Source organism: Amphiprion ocellaris, chromosome 3 (assembly GCF_022539595.1).
Source record: "Amphiprion ocellaris isolate individual 3 ecotype Okinawa chromosome 3, ASM2253959v1, whole genome shotgun sequence".
Taxonomy (NCBI): Eukaryota; Metazoa; Chordata; class Actinopteri; family Pomacentridae; genus Amphiprion; species Amphiprion ocellaris.
Window position 1 is genome coordinate 32,881,022 of NC_072768.1, and position 20,667 is coordinate 32,901,688.

General features: G+C 42.9%; 1 protein-coding gene across 5 annotated transcripts in view; it reads left to right on the plus strand.

Moving 5' to 3' along the window:
* The window catches only part of znf423 (zinc finger protein 423), a 166,144-nt gene that overhangs the window by 137,422 nt on the left and 8,055 nt on the right, over positions 1 to 20,667 (plus strand). For all 5 annotated transcript variants that reach the window (XM_035957085.2, XM_023289885.3, XM_035957086.2 and 2 more), the window contains 2 exons: positions 6,176 to 6,307; positions 9,390 to 9,505. In XM_035957085.2, the coding sequence (XP_035812978.1) occupies positions 6,176 to 6,307; positions 9,390 to 9,505 (248 nt within the window). The remainder of the gene's footprint in view (positions 1 to 6,175; positions 6,308 to 9,389; positions 9,506 to 20,667) is intronic.

The window sequence follows — 20,667 nt, forward strand, 5'->3', positions numbered from 1 at the left end:
TGACTTTTTTTAACAGAACAGCACATCACAGACCAGACCATTTTTACAGTTTCTTGCCCTGATAAATGGTGTAATTTGGCACATTTAGAAGATAACATACTCTTCAAATCTGCTTTGGGGTTGAAGGGGTTAATCATCCACTGTATTATCAAGTAAAAATAATACAGAATGTCAGTTGATTCATCAGAAAAATCTTTATGCCATGTGTTTCTACTTTAAAGCTTTTGCAATTTGTGATTCATATAGTAAGAAAACATAACCTTTATTGCATGTGTGTTTAATTCTCATTCATTTATAGATTCACTGTTTTCATTCAGTATTTTGTTTACTCATTCATGCACAAATGTTGTAAACACAAAGCCATTGAACTCATAAATCCATTAGTCAGTTTGTATATTGCTATAGAAACATCTAAGCACCAGAAGTTGGAGTTTAAATTCAAAATGTAACTGTATCCATACAATAGGGCACAACCAGAGAGAGTGAGTCAATGATGATGTACAATGTGTGTGTGTGTGTGTGTGTGTGTGTGTGTGTATCTACATTTTGCGCATGTGTGTTAGTGAGAAGCTTTTGGCTTCGACAGGACAGAGCGCTCCAGCTTCCTACTGTTATGTAATCTGATAGGGAAAATCCAAGCTGCTATACACACACACACATTACACACACAGTCTCCTTCCAAGACACACATGCACTTATGCACTACACAAATATGCTCAATTTGTGCACAAACTGGTCATCACCATATGCTCTTCTCGTCTGCCAATAATATGTCTGTCTGCGTGTGTGTTTGTGCATTTATGTGTGCGAGGGAGAGAGTTTTCCACTGGAAGTAGTTATTACAGGGTAATGTCAGATGTGCAAATGAGGAATGTGTCCAATAGGGAAGCAGTAGATGGAGGGAGGAGGACGACCAGAGCTTCAGAGCTGTCATCTTTCTTTATTAGTCACATATGAAAGGTTGATTTGTTCCTCTCCATTGTACTAATAATGTTAACGTTTTGTTTGCTGTTGAACCACATTGCTTTCTTTTCTAGATTGTACGTTGCCAGCACTAAAACTTTGTAAATTCCATCAAACATTTACTTAAGCATTCTGACAAATCAGAAGTTATGTTTCATTGGAAAAACAACACCTCCTTTATGTGTCCAGCTGTTAGTCTGCAGTAATTGCACAACTTCCAGATGAGGAGCCTTTTATAAATCTTTCAAACCACTAACGCAAAACTGGTTATACTTGTGTCTACGGTCACTTTGAGAGGGTCAGTGTGTTGTCTGAGTTTGTTCTGTTTGTTATTGAGGCTTAGACAACATTTTCGTAGCTGACTGCCAGAAGAAACTAAAGTAAAACAGAAACTTTGTGAGAAGTCGTGTGGAATTAAAGTTGCGGGCTGGAATCTGACCTAAATGTCTTCAAATGAATGGGTCAGAGGCGGTTTGTTTTCACATCGTATGGGATTCTTCTGTGTGAAAAGTGGACATAAGTTGCTGCATCTTCATTCATCTATACGTAAAAAAAATAAAAAAAATCCACACCACAGCAGGATGGGGAGTAAACAAGTGATGAAAATATTAACAATTACCTCACAGAGAGAGTGATGGAAACAGAGAAGGGAAAATGGAAGATGAGAGGAGGGAGGGAGAATGTGTGTGGGTGTTGGATACTCGCGGGACCTCAGCACTGCAGCATTCTTTCTGTGTGTGTGTGTGTGTGTGTGTGTGTGTGTGTGTGTGTGTGTGTGTGTGTGTGTGTGTGTGTGTGTGTGTGTGTGTGTGTGTGTGTGTGTGTGTGTGTGTGTGTGTGTGTGTGAGGGGAGGGGGGGAGGGTGAGTAAAGGTGGGGGGCACTCTTGGGACCCCTCCAGCACTGCAGCAGGTTGTGTGTGTGTGCATGAATGTGCGAGTGTGTATATTCTCCAGCCCCCACACTACCAATGGGTCAAGCTCACCACCACCACCACCCTCCCATATCAGCCCCCCCCCCCCCCCCCCCCCGCTGCCTCTGGTTGCCATGGAAACACACCTTGAGCAAGCCCCCCAGAGAGGTGCACACTCTTCCTCCTCCTCCTTCTTCCGTCCACTGCTCTCTTCTTCGCTGCTCTTCTTTTCTTCTTCTCCCAGCGCCTCTGTTGCTCTCTCCTCCCATCCATCCCATCATCCCCCCTCCATCCCTCTCTCTTTCTCCTCACAGTCTCTCTTTCTCCCTCGCTGTCCTCCCCATCAATCGCCTGGCTTGGTTTACGGCCTCTTTGCACCTCGGGGGACCAAACACACTCTCCAACACACACATAGCCTCATATAGTTTGGGGATGGAGGGTTTTGACAGGAGCAGGGAAGGCCAGTAATGGAGGGTAGACACCCAGGGGACCCCCAGCAGCTTATACAGAGACAGAGAGAGGTGGGGAAGGTGTGAGTTTGAGGCTTGTGGGCACTCCGGCACTCAAAGGAGTTTCCTGCTCCGGACTAGTAAAGGGTTAAGATGTGTGTGTGTGTGTGTGTGTGTGTGTGCATGCATGGAGAAAGGAAACACCTCAGGGATCCATCCCCAGCACAAACCCAGGAGCTAATTTATGTTGCAGCGGTCTGTGATGAGGCTAGATGCGTCATGTGTGTGTCTGTGTGACAGGGATAATGCCACCTGGTCTTTCTCCTCTGGTCAATTAGCAGAGAGGCAGCTAACGAGAGGGAGAATGAGATTGATGGAGAGCATGAGCAATGAGGATGTGTGTTTGTGCAGCAGTACTGGTAGTGGAATTGTAATGATGAGTCTGACCGCAGTATGGACTTTCGTCTATGTGTCCACTCTCCCTCCTTCCTTCCTGCCTTCTGGCCATCCACACACATTGCATTGCTCTTTCTCCTCACATCGTTTCTCTTTCCTCTAATATTTTCTGTCTCTGAGGTGAACCCTCATCAGTAATTCTGCAGCACTCGACCATTACTTGTGTGTGGGGTTCTCATTTAGGGAGCTCTGGAGCTGGGGTCAAGCTCTGTCTTCTTCTTCTCAGTCATATTTGATAGCTCCCTATCAGGCTCTGTTTGCCTCTCCGTCCGTCTGATATGTTGTTTGAATTACTTCTTCATCTTCTGCCCACTGTGAAAGTAATGCTGATTATTACAATGCTCATTGTGTATAAAAAGAATTGTCATGTAATTTCTTAATTGTTAAAACGAGATTCTTGGTTTCCAGGTTTGCAGTTTAAAGCGATTCTCAATAAAGGCACAGAATAATCCCAAAACTTGCTTTAATGTGCACACACACAAAAAAAAAAAAAAAAACACAGAAAAAGTTAATTTTCTGTTGGGAGGTAACAAACTCCGAGTCCTAACCTTCACCCAGCCTCTCTGCCTCTCATCCCTCTCTCCCCTGTGTTCTCTGTCCCAGCACAGGCCTCCCAGGGTTGTGTGTGTCGGTCTGTGTGTGTCTGTGTGCGCTGGTGGATCAAATGCACTCTGTGAGACAAAGCGTAACGGCAGGATGCTCTACAACTCTGTCATCTCACTATGGGTCACGTACGCACACACAAACGCTCGCACACGGACCGGGTCTCAGAGGGGGACGGCACACAGAGACAGCGGTCCCCACACACACTGATCAAAACAATGTATTTGTCAGAAAAGAGAACTCTTTCATGGGACACACACACACAGAGGCGTTGGAGGCCTCTCTCCATGCCCTTGTTCCGGACAGCCCAATTATCTCTCTGCACCTCACTGTTTTCCCCTCAGTTCTCTCTCTCTCTCGCTCTGTGTGTCTTTGCTGTCTTTCCCTCTCTCGCTCTAGTTTTGGATTTTTTATTTTTTTTAATCTCCAGCCACTTTTGCACTCACCCTATAATTGATTGACCATTAATTAGCTTGCAGAGTTTCTGTTGTTAAGCTGAGGTCTTCATCTTCGTCGACACATAACGAGAAATGGAACGCAATGACACACGAATTAGGCTAATTTCAGTTTGTGATTAGTAGTGAAATGATTACCCCCGTAATTTGTCAATCAGCAATTTGACTAATTGATTCATTGTTCAAGTAGTTGTTTGTAATTGAAACATTTGTCGGTTGTGACTTCTTCAGTGACAGAATTTGCTGCTTTTCTATGTTTTGTAAATTCAGTAATTTTGACTTTAATTCTGTTCTTTGGTCAAAACAAGCAGATCTGTCTTAAGTTTTGGAAAAATTGAATGGGCCAGTTTAAAACATTTTTAGAAAATATGTACTCTAAATACAAGCAAAATACAAAAGAATGACACTTACTGACAGTAATCATTAGTTGCAGTCCTAGTTGACTGTGGATATTTTGCATTAGAAACTAGAAAATTACCAAAAAATTTACTTAACTGTCAGGAATTATACCTATCAGCTCATCCTGATTAACTGTGCAATTATCTCCACAGTTGAAGTTTTGATTTCTTGAATGCTTGCAGGAACACACAGAATGTACCAGACTAGTAAAGATGTCGCTCTCTGAGATCTTTGTCTCTGGGTAATAGGCGCATCATTGTATGCATACAAAGGTAACTGATGTCTGACCACTTTCTCTGATCCTGGCAGCGTGGGAGAGTGAGATGGAACTTCTGAAGAGAGCTTTTCCCCTACTGAGGGCATGAGCTTTAAGGTTCCTTCTACAGAGGCCCCTCCAACACACACACACAAACATATACAGACATACAAACATATACATGCTGAGATCACTGAAGCGTAGGCATTACTTACTTACAGTATTCACCCTCTGTCTCAGTCTGTGAGTTTTACATCTCTGTATCTCAAGGCAGGGCCCTTACATTAATGCTGTCTTACAATACCGAAGTAATACTTTTCAGTTTTCATGAAAGAAATAAAAGTATACTTTTAATACAAGGAAATGGTTATAATGACAATATGAAACATAATTGATTAAACTGGTAGTGCTGTACACCCCTCACTCCCTCCCTCTTTCTCTTCACCTCTTTCTCTCTGTGTGTCTCACTCCATGTGACTGTCTCCTGCTGTTTCAATCTCCTAGTAAATGATAATGAACCTCTATCTGTCTCAGTATGTCTCGGACACACTGGCGCCCCACACAACCTAGCAGCCTTTGAGGTTTGTGTGTGTGGAAAAGGGATGTTTGGGGACCATGGAGCATACCATCTCATCCATATAAGCCCATGTGGCACCCACCACACACTCACACACACACTCCCCCACAGCTATTGAGACGGGATTAGGGCACCCTTGTGTCGGCCTTTGAGGCAAAGCGAGATAGGAATCTTTGTGTGTGTGTGTGTATTAGTCAGTATGGGTGTCATGGATGTATGATTGAAGACGTTATTAACCCTGCGATCCCCTGCAGCTCTGCAGCTGAAGTTCTGCAGACTGTTTGAATGCATGTGCGTGTGTGTGTGTGTGTGTGTGTGTGTATGTTTGTGTGTATGTTCGCACTTACAGGACATGAGATAAGTGACAAAAAGGGAAAAAGACACAGATTGTGTTCTCCGTGAATTGTCTGTGTGTGTCTGTGAGTCAGTGTGTGTATGCATGTTAGTGTGTATGTGTGCGACCCCACGGGGGTCACAGATTGGCCCACAGAAGACACCATCTGATGTCCCCCGGCAGTACTGTCCTATGGTGTGCATGTGTGTGTGGTCCCACACAGTGTGCGTGGGCGACTGGGGCATCGGTCCTGTATGGTACAACGGCGATAAGGACGACAGGCGGGAGACCTGATCGTTGAGGGGTGCATGTGTGTGTTTGTACATGTGTGTGTTTATGACGCCCACCTTCATCTGGCCTTTCACCATGGGTGCTGTGATGTCACTCACGCCTTCTTAAAATAGACACAGACACACAGAAACACTCGTATAATCCCCAAGTGAGGGCGGAGGTTGGTTGTGAAAGGTCTCTTTTGTGTTTGTGATGAAGATTCAGTCAATCATATTTGAATATGATCTCAATTTTGTTCATTTCTTTCAAGGATTCCTGTCACTACTATATACAACTTCTTTGCGATATCCACCAATTTCGCAGGGTTTTATGTATTGTTTTTCACATATCAGTAAATTATGTTAATATTTGTCTAAAATTTCTTTGTGCATGAAACATCTGCCATGAATGTTGTATTAATATTCCAAAATGATGTCACATGTTCCTGTTTTTATGTTGTCTAATCCGGCCTACACATGCGTGTCTGTCTCCTATTTGCAGAGGAGGGCATCAATCACGAGTGCAAGCTGTGTAACCAGATGTTTGATTCACCTGCCAAGCTGCTTTGCCACCTGATAGAGCACAGCTTCGAAGGCATGGGAGGTACCTTCAAGTGTCCCGTCTGCTTCACAGGTGAGAGACAGACGCACACACTTTTACCTTCAAGGACAGTAGCACAGTCAACTCCCTCTCACTTTTGTCCCATCTGATTTCTGTTTAAAATAGACACAGAAACACAAAAAGGTGTTATATACACAGTGCAACCCATCAGCTACGATTTTAAAATCGTTGACATATGAAGTGAATGACATTGGTAATCTTGTTACAGTGGCGCCTGTCAAGGGGTGGAATATATTAGAAGCACAATTACTTGGTGAAAATGATGTGTTGGAAGCGGGAAATGTGGGAAAGCACAATGATCTACTTTGACAAGAGCCTGATTTTAATGGCTAGACGAGTGGGTTAGAGCATCTCCAAAACGGCAGATCATGTAGGGTGTTCCCAGTATGCAGTGGTCCAAGAAAGGACAACTGGTGAACCAGCAACAGAGTCATCAGCATCCGAGGCTCACTGAAGCGTACAGGGAGTGAAGGCTGGTCCGTGTGGTCGGATCCCACAGAAGAAATACAGTAGCACAGACTGCTGGAAACCTTAATGCTGGCTATGATAGAAATTCTAACAGAATTAGATGATGAAGCAATGGAAGATGTTGACCTTGACTGATGAATCAGGTTTTTTTTTTTGTTTTATTTTAATTTATTTGAATGGCTGAGTCCATGGTTTACTTGGGAGAGAGATAGCAGCAGAATGCACTATGGGAAGAAAGCAAATCAGTGGAAGCAGTGCAAGGTCCTTTGTTCGGCTGGGAAGCTCTTCATGGCAACAGGATAATGCACCATGCTACACTCCGAAAAATAGTTCAGGAACAGTTTTGGATGCTGGACAAAGAGTTTAAGGTGTTCTCTTGATCTCCAAAGTCGTCAGATCTCAATGTGATGATACACTGGGGAAAAAAAAATCCAGTTTATGGAGGTCCAAGCTCGCAACTTCCAGGAACTGAAGTGATTTGATGCTAGTGTTTTGATGCTTGAGATCTTGTGAAGTCCATGTATTGATGGGTTTGCTTCTTTAATGGCATGAGGAACCTTACACAGTATTACGCAGGTGGTTTCAATGTTGTGACTAATCAGTGTATTTGCATAAATAATTTATTTTTTATTTATTTCTTGCAAAATGCAGAAAAATTTAAATCAAATCCATATATTATGTCGCCGCCAGTTCTCTCAGATATACTCATGTCACTTTTCTACTGATCTTGATAAACTTACCACTGTTTTTCTGTGGTTTTAGGTTGTTTAAGTTGCTTTTGCCTCTTGTTGTAATCTCAGATTGGCTTGATGATGTTTTCTTGCCACTTTAGGAATGTCTCCTTTAATACTAGTGGGAAAAAATGTAATGATTTTTGTATAGCACTGTATATACTATATAATATGGCAGTAATGAAACTTTTTTTCATTCAGTTTGCTTTGTTTTTCACATGCATTCTAGTATTTAATTTATTAAATTTATAAATATGAAACTGAAATAGTTTTCCATGCCTTTCAGGTTTTAACTTTTTCAAATTAAAACTACAAACTGACAAAAATGTTTTCTCCGCACAGCAGTCTGTAGGCACCAGTGTGGTCTCAGCTTATCATGATATAAATGCAAAGTGAGGTTTGTACTGCTGCTTGAAGCAAGATCTGCCCCTTAAATCTTCTATATCATCCCCTGTACCTGTTGTGGCTCAGAAATGGCTCTCTCCGGGTTACCTACATCATGATATATTCAGTACATTTTAAATTTCTTATACTATGTAATTGTACTACTCTACATGACCCTACATATTGCCCTTCGGGGACAAATAAAGTGTTCGGAATTGAATCGGTAATGGCCGTGGGGTTTAAGATTTTGGGTAAGCAGTGAAATCGCATCAGGAATATTCATTGTTTTAACATTTCTAACTGGGGGAGCAATATTGCAGCAGGGTGCCAGTGCTAAAGAAGTATTGCCAAAACTGTGTGTGTGCAAAAGTAAACACAATAATACTTTGACACTGGTCAAATATGAAGTACCTTAAACCTATGCAATCCACTGGAGGGCAGAAACAAAATGCTGGATGACCAAATTAGGTCTGTGGTGTTCAGAGTTGCTTTCAGCACCTATTTTAGCAGAAACTAAGTCAGCACCTTCGCTTTCTCCTTTCCTCATTCCATCTCTGACTCTCTATTCCCATACGTATGTGCTCTCTCTCTCTCTCTCTCTGTCTGTCTCTTTTTCTCTCTGTGTGTCACTCTATCACTCTCTTCCCCCCCCTTCAGTTGTTGAGTTTGTCTTGTGTTGTGTGCCTACCCCCCAGGTACACAGCAACGCTTTAAACTTTAACTCTATTCCTTGGTGGCTTATGAATTAGTAAGATGGGCACCAGTCCTGTGGGGAGGCTTAATAATTCAACACATACACATTCACAGTGAAAACCAAAAGTTTACTGAAACAAAGGAGAGAGAAAGAAAGGAAAAAAAAGTGTGAGACAACACTGGGGCGGAAGTTAAAAAAAGGAGAGATAATTTATTGATAAATATCACATGGTCTGCTGAGGATAGCTCTTCCTGTTTTCTCTCTTTCTCTTGATCCCTTCTGTCGCTTTATTTTATCCAACATACTCCCTCCTTTTCCAGTCAGCCCTCATTTGCTGTGTGTGTGTTTGTGAGGTTGTTTATGCTGAACACTCGGTTGCAATTTGGTTAATTTTCTAATACAATACAATACAATAAATGATACATAGTTCTAATCCTGCAGTGTACATTGCAATTGTCCAGTTGTAAAGAGGTTTGGTAACAGTTTGGCAATGCAAAGCTACATGCAACGCAGTGTCAAACCTTTTTCTAACAATTGCTTTCCGCTGACATGGAATCAGTTTTCTGCAAAGGTTTGATTTAACCATTAAAGAGTTGCGTTGGCTTTGCATTGCCGTTCAATTTGAAACTGCTGAAATGATTTTTTTTTTTGGCTCTTATTTTGGCATCTACAACAGACACATCAACAGCAATGCATGTTTATCTTTTTTCAATAAGGATACAGTTTTTGGTCTGTATAGTTCAGCTGCAGTCAGCATCGGATGGCTGACTTCATCAAATAAGCACTGTATTCTCTTTTTGTGTTTGTCCTCTCCCAGTGTTTGTGCAGGCCAACAAGCTCCAGCAGCACATTTTTGCCGTGCATGGTCAGGAAGACAAGATCTACGACTGTTCTCAGTGTCCACAGAAGTTCTTTTTTCAGACAGAACTACAGGTAGGACGCCTTAAAACTATATCTGTGTTGACATTGATCTCATTCCTGTTTGTTTATTATTACAGATAAATTAAAAAAAACAAAACAATGTGTGCAGGTACTGACATGCTACCGTATCAACTAAGATTCTGAAAGCAAACAAGATGAACAGAGACAACGACTCCCCCTCCTTTGTTCATCTCTTATTACATGGCTTCCTCTATACTTTCTGGGTTTCCACCATCCCTGATCGTACACTAACTTTATTCAGTAACTCCTCCCGACCCTCCCAGCTACGTCCATTTCATAGAATCCCTATATTTATTGTTTATTTCCGTAGTCTCCTTTCACCCTCTTTCCATTTATCTGTCCCTGTCTTCCAATCTCTCCTCATGAGGTCTGGGCAGGGTTCTGGCAAGCTTCATGTCATTAGGGTCCAGACACATGAGGTGTGTGTGTGTGTGTGTGTGTGTGCATGTGTGAGTGTGTAAAAAACACGAGTGCATATAAGTCACCCAAGAGTAGGTCCTGGACCAGCTGTGGCCAGGTCCGTATGATGTAAACCTCCCTGTTGTCTTCCATCTCTTGTAACCGTTTGGCAGCAAACCAGTGATCTGCACAATCTTCAGGTCAAGCAGCAGTCCCGTTAAAGGTGAAATCCATGATTTATGTCAACACTTGCTGCTTGGTTGACCATAGAGGTGCATTAACCCTTAGAGCCCAACAGATGCACTCAAGGTACAAATCCTCTACTTTCTCTTAAAGTATTTATTGCAGCAAAGTGTGCCACATTTCAAATAAAACTACACGACTTTACTTTTCTGCGCCACAAAGTGTAAGTGGCAAAAACTGTTATGAATTTACATTAAATTTAATCACAGTTTGCATGTAGCTCCATGTCCAGCTCCACGCTACTCTTTTCAGTACTACTCATGAACAATGAAATGAAATATAATAAAAGGCATATTAAAAATCGATGCAATGCAATCATTGCATAGGTGTTAACGTATGTCTGCAATGCGGTATTATTTGATGAAAATATATCTCTACTGCAAGCATGTTATTGTGAGATACATGTAACAACAATTTTATAATACATTTTTTCCTTGATATATAGGTTAATTAAAACAAAATTATCATAATCGTCAAGGTAAGAGCTGAAAAGTAAAGGTAGTGAAATTTCCATGAAACTATGCGAGGCCCATAGGTGCAAAGACAGCGTCGTTTCTATGAAATGTTGGATGAAAGCTTGCAGATTATTTGAATCTAACATACAACATATGAAATGCACAAATTGTTCAAAATGATCAGTTTTCCGTGAATTTCCGGGTAAATGCTTCTAGCATGCAGCTGTGTCTGAATGATAACTTATTGACACTGTCAAACAGGACAGATGCAACCCCACAAGCCATGACAAAGCGACATCTCATTAGCAGAGTATCTCCAACTACGATCTGAAAAATGATCTAGGGTGGGCGTGTGTTTTATTTAAAGACACAGATGGAAAACAAAAAAACATGCATCATCATTGTGGTTGAGAGCTACACATTCTTCTTGGTCATGTTTTTGTGTTGAACCTGCACACATCAGGTTTAGCAGAATTTGTAAATACGTTGTTTTCACTATTGTAGAGTAGCTTGACAGGAAAATGGCTTTTAAAAATCACTGGAAGGATATAATGTGATCAGTCTTGAAATTTTGGTCCTAGCACTGACAACTGGGCTTCAGTTTAGCTAAACAATGTATGGAAAGATTATCTTAGTATCTTATGCACTTTTTTTCCTCATCCATTTCATGCTTTATTTTCTCTTTCACTGTAAATTTTTACTCCTCTCTCTCTATTTTGTCAACTACAGTCTAAAACTTAACATGTTCCCCTGCATAAGAACAGTTAATGTGCATGTGGAGATGTAGTCAGACTCAGAAAAAGAGAAAAATACTGTAAAAGATAAATAAATAAATGTAATAGCATTTATTTGATTCTAAGAAGGCCTACCACAGCCAACACACACACAAACGTACTCACATAAAGTGGCAATGATATAGGGCCAGAGGTGGTGGGCATATGGCTGGCCAGTCCATTTAACAGCAGGGTGACTGCTGGACCCTGTCGGTTAATGTCCACACACAGGCACCACTCACACCTCATACACTCCTGCTAACCTCCACAGTCCTGTGCACACACACACACACGCATACACACACACACACACACACACACACACACACCCCTCAACTCATTCACCACTCCTCCACACCCACTTCATCCCCGATGACTTCTCTCCTGCCATCTGACCGGGTCACAACATCTTCATAGAGTAAGGAACTGAATTAATCAGTTGCTGGGTTTGGATTCAGGGGAAGTAGGCTCACACTGTGTGCTTAAATAAGTGGTCTGCTTTAGCATTTCTTAACATTAACAGTGTCAAGTACAGATTCAGCTGCTGAGTAGAGTCAAAGAAAAACAGAGTATATACTGTAATCAGCTTTGTTAAAAATGCTAAACAATGCTAATTTAATCTTTTTTTAAATTTTGACTCATTCTGCCTCAGTTCACTGAATGACCCACGCCTGACTATCTTCAATTTGACAGATTTTTTTAAAGTGGTGACTATTGATTGAGTTGAACGTGTAAAATCTGAGCTCAACATTAGTTTCTGAGTTTAAAACTCTTAACAAAGATGGGGTCGTGTCGAGTTTTTGCGCCGTTTTCTTCACACCAATCTGTGGATCAATATTTGAAGTGCTATAACTGAAGAAATGATGTAGATAGTGTCCTGAAATTTTGCAGGTTCATTGATATACACATCTGTTCTTCAGTGGTACAACCCTGCTCTGATAGATTAATACAAACCAGTTAGATGATGGCGTAAATTTGGTCAAAAAATGTCCATGTTTTTTTTTTCTATTCCAATATTCCACCAACTATAAAAGCTTTATTTTTCACCCTAAGCGGCTGATTTTTTTTTTCTCTGTGATTGGCACCAACAGGAGCTTTAAAAATCTAGAGGATGGGGCCAGTCAGAGGCATACGCTATGAGGAAAATATATATATATTAAAAGTACATTTTTTGCGTTTGTGGACAATATTTGAACATGCATTGAGCAGGTATTATGGTGGAACCACTTTGAAAGCGAGTTATATAAAATTTTACTGGAGTTAAAGAATAATCATGGCTTTCCAACTCATAGTGCTTCAAGTAATTTAATAAAAAGCAGTAATATGGTGCTTCAAATATTGCTCCACAGATTGGTGTGAAGAAAATGACCCCATCTTCTTGAAGAATTTTTAACTTAAAAACTAATGTTATCTTTGAGCCCAGATTTTACACATGGTCTACTCAGTGAAGAGGCTGATTTTTAATTTTTTTTCTTCCTGTGATTGGCACCAATAGGAGCTTTAAAAATGTAGAGTACGGTGCCAGTCAGAGGTCAATATTAGTTGACTTGAAGTGGAATATATATATATATTTTTAGTGATATGTTAGTGCATTTATGTAGTTAGTTTCGATCCAACAACAGACTCCTCTCCTCATCTTGGCTAAATTTGGTCATTTCATTTGAGTTTTATTCTGTTGTTTTCATTCCAGCTAAGTTGAGCTCAGTTCAACTTCTTCCCTCCCTCAGCTCCTTGTACTTCTTCCTCTTTGGCTGCTGCACCGTGGCTATATCCATCTTGTTACTCTTTGGTCCCGGCCCAAGTGTGTGCGTGTTGTGTGTGTATGTGTGTGTGTGTGTGTGTGAAAACTTGCAGGCCGAGGCTGACCTGCCACAGCTCCATCGCCCCATGGGAGGCCTCTCTAAGTGGGCTAGACAGAAAGGCTGACTGGGGGAGATGGAGAGCTACAACCATGGAGGTTAATGCCACTGCTAGCTGTTACCGCATGTGTGAGTCGATGTGTGTTTGTGTGCGCATGCATCTGCCAGAGGAAAGTGGAATAGGGTAATTTGTGTGTGTGTGTGTGTGTCTGTGTGTGTGCGTGTTTTAATGAGGTGTGGATAGATGAAGAAGGCTGGTTGGCCAGCTAGAAAAGGCTTTGGCCTCTTTCAACCCCTCAGAGGGGCCATATGATGTCCAGCTCACTCTCTCTCACCCACCCACCCACCCACCCAGGGGTAATTGCAGCATGGACACGCTGCTGCATCATCCTCTTTCCCTTCTGACTGCACTCCTTCAGCCCCTTCTTTCCATCTCTGTCCTTCAGTTTGCATACAAAGTTCTCACTTTCTCTCCAGCACCCTCTCTATCACTCCGCTTTCACATCTTTCTGTCTCACTTTTCACTTTCTCTCTCCCTCCCTGACCCCCCCTCCACCCCCATCGGTCCGTCCCAGAAGAACCAGCCCCTATGCATATTTTAGCCCCTCTCCTCTCTTCCTCTCTTCTGTGCCTCTCCCCAGTGCCCCATAAATAGTGCAGACGTAAGCTGGTAAATAAGAGATGTTTTGGTGTGTGTCTGCATGTGTGTGAGTGTGTGCTAGTGTGTAAATAAAAAATGCTGTGGCCCTGATCAGTGAGGTCCTTCTGGATCTCTCTCTGCCTTTACTCCCAGACTTCACAGACGATTTTTTCATTCTCTATTTCAGATTTGTTCTTTCTTTCCTTCTTTTTCTTTCTTTTGTGTGCTTTTTTCATTAGCAATTAGCACAATAGTGGAAACTGTTTTTGTAGTGTAAACAATATCTCCACACCACCAACAAACATCCTTTTGCATTCGTAAACCCCTTTAAACCATGCTTTACTCTGTCCGTCAGTGTAATTATTAGACTGCATAATTCCCAGGATTTGATCACTGTCACAATATGTAAAATATGTACAGTAGGTTCTTTTTGTTTTTTGAAGGCTGAGTTTCCCTTTTCTGGAGTTATCTCTAGTTTAAAATAGTAACCTAGCTCTACATCTCCCATTCCCTGACATTCTTCTTAAGCCTCCAGGGGGTGCTATACTGCAGCTTCTGCCTTCAGTGCTTCCTTCCATCCGCTCGATTCATCCATCACTCCTGTTCTCCTTCCCAGTCATCTCCTTGTTTTTTTCTGCCCCTGCATCTGTTGTGCTACACCTTTTCCTTTAGCTCTAGTAAATATTTAAACACTGCTAGATGGGTGGATTGGTGGTCAGATGAATAAATGGATGGATGTGAGAGGGATCCTTTTGTTTGTGTGTGTATGTGGATTTCCTCTACAGGATCTTCTCTCTTTTCTCCCCCTCCGCCTGTCTCGCTGGTGTTGAATATTTGAGAGTTGCGTATGCATACACACAGCCACACAGGCGAGCAGGAGTGTGTTCCCTTGTAGACGCAATTAAAAGAACATGTAGTGTGCTCGTACGGTGATGGATGCATGACAGGAAGAGAAAACTGTAAGGAAACACACAGAAGGAGGAAATGTGCAGAAATGTAAGACCATTTTCATTTTGCACTTAAAGATGAAGTACCTTTCAACACCATTGATAATTTATCTGTATTCCTATTAATTTGCATGTTGTCAACAGTTTAAAGTGATCAACCAGCCTCCTTAGCAACCTGTTTACACTTGGAAAGTGAAAGAAATATTTAAATCCTGTGCTCTCAATGCAAAAAGAATGGACAAAAGCTTTATTTCAGTTGGGAAATAAACATATATATGAAGAAACATGCAGATGGAGAAAAATGTGCAGAAGTCTAACTAAAAGCATTTTGATTTTGTGTTTAAAGATGAGCTACTTTCCAACACCATAGATACTTTTTCAGTACTATTATTCATTTGCATGTTGTCAGCATCTTAAAGTGATCAGTCAACCTCCTTAGCATTCTGTTTTGTACTTTGAAAGTGAAAGAAATTCTGAAAGCTGTGCTGTCGAAGCAAAAATAAATGAACAAAAGCTTCATTTCACTTTGGAAATAAGCATATGTATAAAGAAACATGCAGGAGAGAAATGTGCACAAGTCTTACTAAAAGCGTTTAGAGTTTGTGTTTAAAGTTGATTTACTTTCCAACATCAGAGAGACTTTATCAGTAATGTTATTAATTTCAATGTTGTCAGCAGCTAAAAATCATTGGCCAACCTCCTTAGTAACCTGGAAAGTGAAAGAAATGTTTAAATCTGTCAGCAAGCATCAGCAAGAGTAGCATGGCAGACATGTTCACTGCCTGCTGTTGGTATCAGGGCAGGATGTGTGTGCGAAACGAGCTGTGTTTAGTAGTCTGTCTGTGAATAATGTTATCTTTGTCTGAATCTAAGTGCCTCACTGTCTCCCTCTAACTGAATTATGGAAAGGTGTGGATGTGGATGAACTGGCAATAGGGTGTGTGTGTGTATGTGTGTGTGTGCGTGTGTGTGTTTGGCAGGGCCTGGGTGTTGCTCTCGGTTGTGAGTGTTGTGTCAAGTCATAGTGTGTACTCTCTGATCCATGTATCCCTCGACTCTGTGTGGTTGTGTGTGTGTATGGATGTGTGTATGAATTTGATCCGTAGATCCCCGTGGCGTTCCAGGGGAGCGTACTCAGCTGCCCCACTGCTCACTGGGAGATTCTGTGTTATTAGAATGGGGACCTGGGACACACACACACACACACACACACACACACACACACACACACACACACACACACACACACACACACACACACATACACACACACACACACACACATCAGAATCAGAATCAGAATCAGAATGAGTTTTATTGCCATTGTTCATGAGGTTCACAAACGAGGAATTTGACTCGGTGCAATGCTGCTACATTAAACATTTAACAAATAGTAGAGATAAAAATAAAGATAAAAATAAAGATAAAGATAAAGTAAATACTATAATAAAAGCTAACAGCTACTATAATAAAAACTAACAACTAAGTACACTGTACAACAAAAAAGTGACTAAGTGAATAAAGTGACCAGTAGCAGCAGGTGGTGGGGGCCACCACGTAGTGCAAATATTGTAGTGCAAAAAACAGTGGTAATTGTTGATGAGTCGGTGCTGAGCTGCTGAACATAGGCACGTGTGTGTGAGGTAGAGTCATCTAGTGTTCATCAGTTTGATGGCAGAGGGGAAGAAGCTGTTCATGTAGCGGGAGGTTCTGGTCCGGATGGACCTTAGTCTCCTGCCTGAGGGGAGGGGGGGTGAACAGTCTGTGTCCAGGGTGAGAGGGGTCGGCAATGATCCGACCTGCACGCCTCCGGGTCCTCGAGACGTACAGATCCTGCATAGATGGAAGTCTGCAGCCGATCACCTTCTCAGCAGTGCGCACAATGCGCTGCAGTCTGAATCTGTCCCTGATGGTGGCTCCAGCGTACCACACAGTGATGGAGGAGGTGAGGATGGACTCGATGATGGCCGTGTAGAACTGCACCAACATCTTGGTGGGCAGCTTGAGTTTCCTCAGCTGCCGCAGGAAGAACATCCTCTGCTGGGCCTTCTTGAGGAGGGAACTGATGGTCAGCTCCCACTTGAGGTTCCGGGTGATGGTGGTGCCCAGGAAGCGGAAGGAGTCCACGGTGGAGATGGGAGAGTCAGTGAGGGTGAGGGGGGGTGGTGGGGCTGTGACTTTCCTAAAGTCCACGATCATCTCCACTGTCTTCTGGGCGTTCAGGTCCAGGTTGTTGTGGCTGCACCAGGACACCAGCCGGGCCACCTCCCTCCTGTAGAAGGACTCATCACCGTCTGAGATGAGCCCGATGAGGGTGGTGTCATCTGCGAACTTCAGCAGCTTCACAGACTGGTGGCTGGAGGTGCAGCAGTTGGTGTACAGGGAGAAGAGCAGGGGGGAAAGTACACAGCCCTGGGGGGAACCGATGCTGATGCTCACCGAGTCCGAGACAGTCTTCCCCAGCCGCACGTGTTGCCTACGGTCCGTCAGGAAGTCGATGATCCACCTGCAGAGGGAGTCGGGCACGTTGAGCTGGGACAGCTTGTCCTGGAGCAGAGCAGGGCGGATGGTGTTGAAAGCAGAGCTGAAGTCCACAAACAGGATCCTGGCGTAGGTTCCTGGGGAGTCCAGATGCTGCAGGATGGAGTGGAGGGCCAGGTTGACTGCGTCGTCCACAGACCTGTTGGCTCTGTAGGCGAACTGCAGTGGGTCCAGGAGAGGGGTGGTGATGGTCTTGAGGTGGGACAGGACCAGGCGCTCAAAGGACTTCATGACTACAGAGGTGAGCGCCACAGGTCTGTAGTCGTTGAGTCCTGTGATCCGTGGCTTCTTGGGGACGGGGACAATGGTAGAAGATTTGAAGCAGGCCGGCATGTGGCATGACGCCAGAGAGGTGTTAAAAATGTCCGTGAAGACAGGAGCCAGCTCCTCCGCGCAGTGTCTCAGAGTGGAGGGAGAAACACCATCAGGACCTGGGGCCTTGCGCGGGTTCAGTCTGCTGAATTGTCTGTGCACATCCTGCTTACAGAGGGAAAAGGCATGGGGGGATGTGGGGGGGACTGCCTTTGATGAAGTGACAGTGGCAGCAGTGGAGGTGCTGGGGGGAGGGGAGGTGCTGGGCACAGCTGACGAGGTGTCAAAGCGGGCGTAGTGCTGGGACAGTTTCTGACAAAGGGCTTTGTCGTCCTGTCCTTTAGGAGCCTGAGGCCGGTAGTTGGTGATCTGCCTCAGTCCTCTCCACACAGAAGCAGAGTCATTAGCAGTGAACTGCTGCTGGAGTCTCTCTGAAACTTGGGTAGTTCGTGGCTCAGGTTCGCCTGGTTAAAGTCGCCAAGTACAATAACCAGGGAGTCCGGAAGGGCCCCCTCCACTTGTTGAATCTGATCCGCCAGAGCGCGTTGAGCCTCACGCACGTCTGCCTGTGGCGGGATGTAAACTGCGGCCAGAACAAAGGAGGAAAACTCTCGTGGGGAGTAAAAGGGCTTGCAGTGAATGAAGAGATATTCCAGAGCAGGAGAACAGTGTTTTGAGATCACAGTCACATCCGTGCACCAGCTGTTGTTGATGTAGAAGCACACTCCTCCACCTTTGCTTTTCCCCGAGAGCGCATCGCGGTCGCCTCGCAGCAGCTGAAACCCCTCGAGTTGGAGCGCGCTGTCCGGTGTGCTCCCGTTGAACCACGTCTCCGTGAAGCACAGGACACACGAGGAGGAGAAGTCTTTGTTCTTCATCAGCAAAAGCAGCTCGTCCACCTTATTGCAGAGTGAGTTGGCGTTGGTCAGGAAGATCCCAGGTAAAGCCGTGCGCGAGCCTCTCCGCCGAAGTCGTGCAAGCACACCCGCTCTCTTCCCTCTCCTTCGTCTTCTCACTCTTTTGACTAAAAAGTGAACCAAATCGGCAGCGGAAGCTAAAAAAACTGGAAGTAGGTCCGTGGGGGTGATAGTCCTGATGTTCAGTAGCTCCTCGCGAGTGTAAGGGCAGGCGGACACACAATTTACGCACAAAAACAGACAAAACAAGGCGCAGCGAAACACCAAGGTGGCCGCTCGGGGCGCCATCTTGTTCCGAAAACATACACTCGTACCTCCCCAAATCCCCAGACTTGAAGGGTTTTTTTTTCTGCAGGGAGAAGACAGAAACAAAAAGATACTCAAAACAAAAGAGAGAGCAGACAGAAAGACCGCAAGCCAACCGATACGGATTTCCCGATACCACTACTACTGCCACGGCTACCTAATAATTATAAGTATTCTAATTACACAGTTTTTTTTTTTTTTTTTTAGAAAAATCTGCTTCTGAGATAAAATTTGCTAATGCTTACATACAAACTGATAAGATGGGTTGGAAAACACATGATCAAAGTGCTGATTGGCAAACTTTTTCAAGATTTTTAATGAAAGGTGATACGTTTTATTACAAATATACATATCTTTGTGTGTATTTAAATACACAGATATATGAAAAAATACTTGTTTTTTTAAAAAACTGTTTAATTTTACTCATCCTAACTTGTCAAGGATTGAACAAGGAACGTCTTATGACTTTTGGTAAATGGATGTGTTAGAAACTAAAAGCTGAAACATCACATAAAACAGCAAAATGGACCCAACGCTTGTTTAATTCCCTATTTTGCAGGCAGAATAAAGTATGGGGTTTTTTTGTACATTTGTGATGCAAAGGTTACTTGACCACAAACATGCTAGAAGTTTTTTTTTTGCATGGATTCAAGGCATCACCGCTTCCTGAGGTCAATAATATAAGACAGTTCCAATTTTACAAGCTTTAGACATATAGATAAATGTGTCACCGCTCATAAAATGCACTTTTTTTCCCATTTCAAAACACAGATTTTTGCAAATATGTCAATCAGAGCAGGTTCCATTAATACTCTGGCCAAGATAAATACGGTTTTAATGTGCAGACAGTGTTTTGAAGTAGAACTGGTTGCTCAGAGACAAACATTTCCTTTTGATTAATACCCGTTTTCTAATTAATTTGCATAAAATCTCAAACATTGACTGAATACTGTATCTTTAAAACTATAGCCAATTAGCCCTTGTGACGTTTCTTTATTAATGACCCGCATTAGGTCACTTTTGCTTGTAGACCAGTGCCATTTTATAAAATACTGCGCTAAAATGAATTAAAAACTGAGGCAAACGCTGAAACAACAAACAATATGAACAAAATTGTCACAGAAAAGTGTAAAAGATGTTGCTCTCATTGCAGCTAACTGTCCTTACACTTGGCAGACTTTCTACTTCTCTGACCACCTGAGGAAAAATTGCATACAAATTGTGTCCGTGGCTGTTAACACTGTTGGAATTTTTGCAGTCTCCGTCGTTTCACACTGTGAATGCAAGGCACATTCTGTTTGTGTTGCATTTAAAAAGAGGAAAGAAAATCTCAATGTGGGATCAGTTAGTCATCTGTAAATTTTACGTTTCCATGTGTGTGCATACCTCTGTGTGTTTGTTATTTTTGCTTTGAGGAACCAGAACACTGTAAAAAGACTCACGCAGTTGGACTCGGGGATGGTGGAGACAAAGGGGAAAAAATAGAGTCAAAAGTATTTACTTGTTGCTTCTATGTAGAGAAGGGGAACAAATGTGTAGATGTGCAGAGACAAAAACACAGTGAGTTGAAGAGGGAGAAAGATAAACAGAGTTAGGGACAGATACAAAGGAATTACACCATTTGAGCCAACACCTGGAGGGTTTCTAACAGCTTGGACCGTGTTCCTGTCATTTGGTTTGTGTGTGCGTGTGCCTGGTGACAGGTAAACAGAGGCAATGTGTCACAGAACAGGACAGGCTCTGCATGACGTAGTGTTCTAT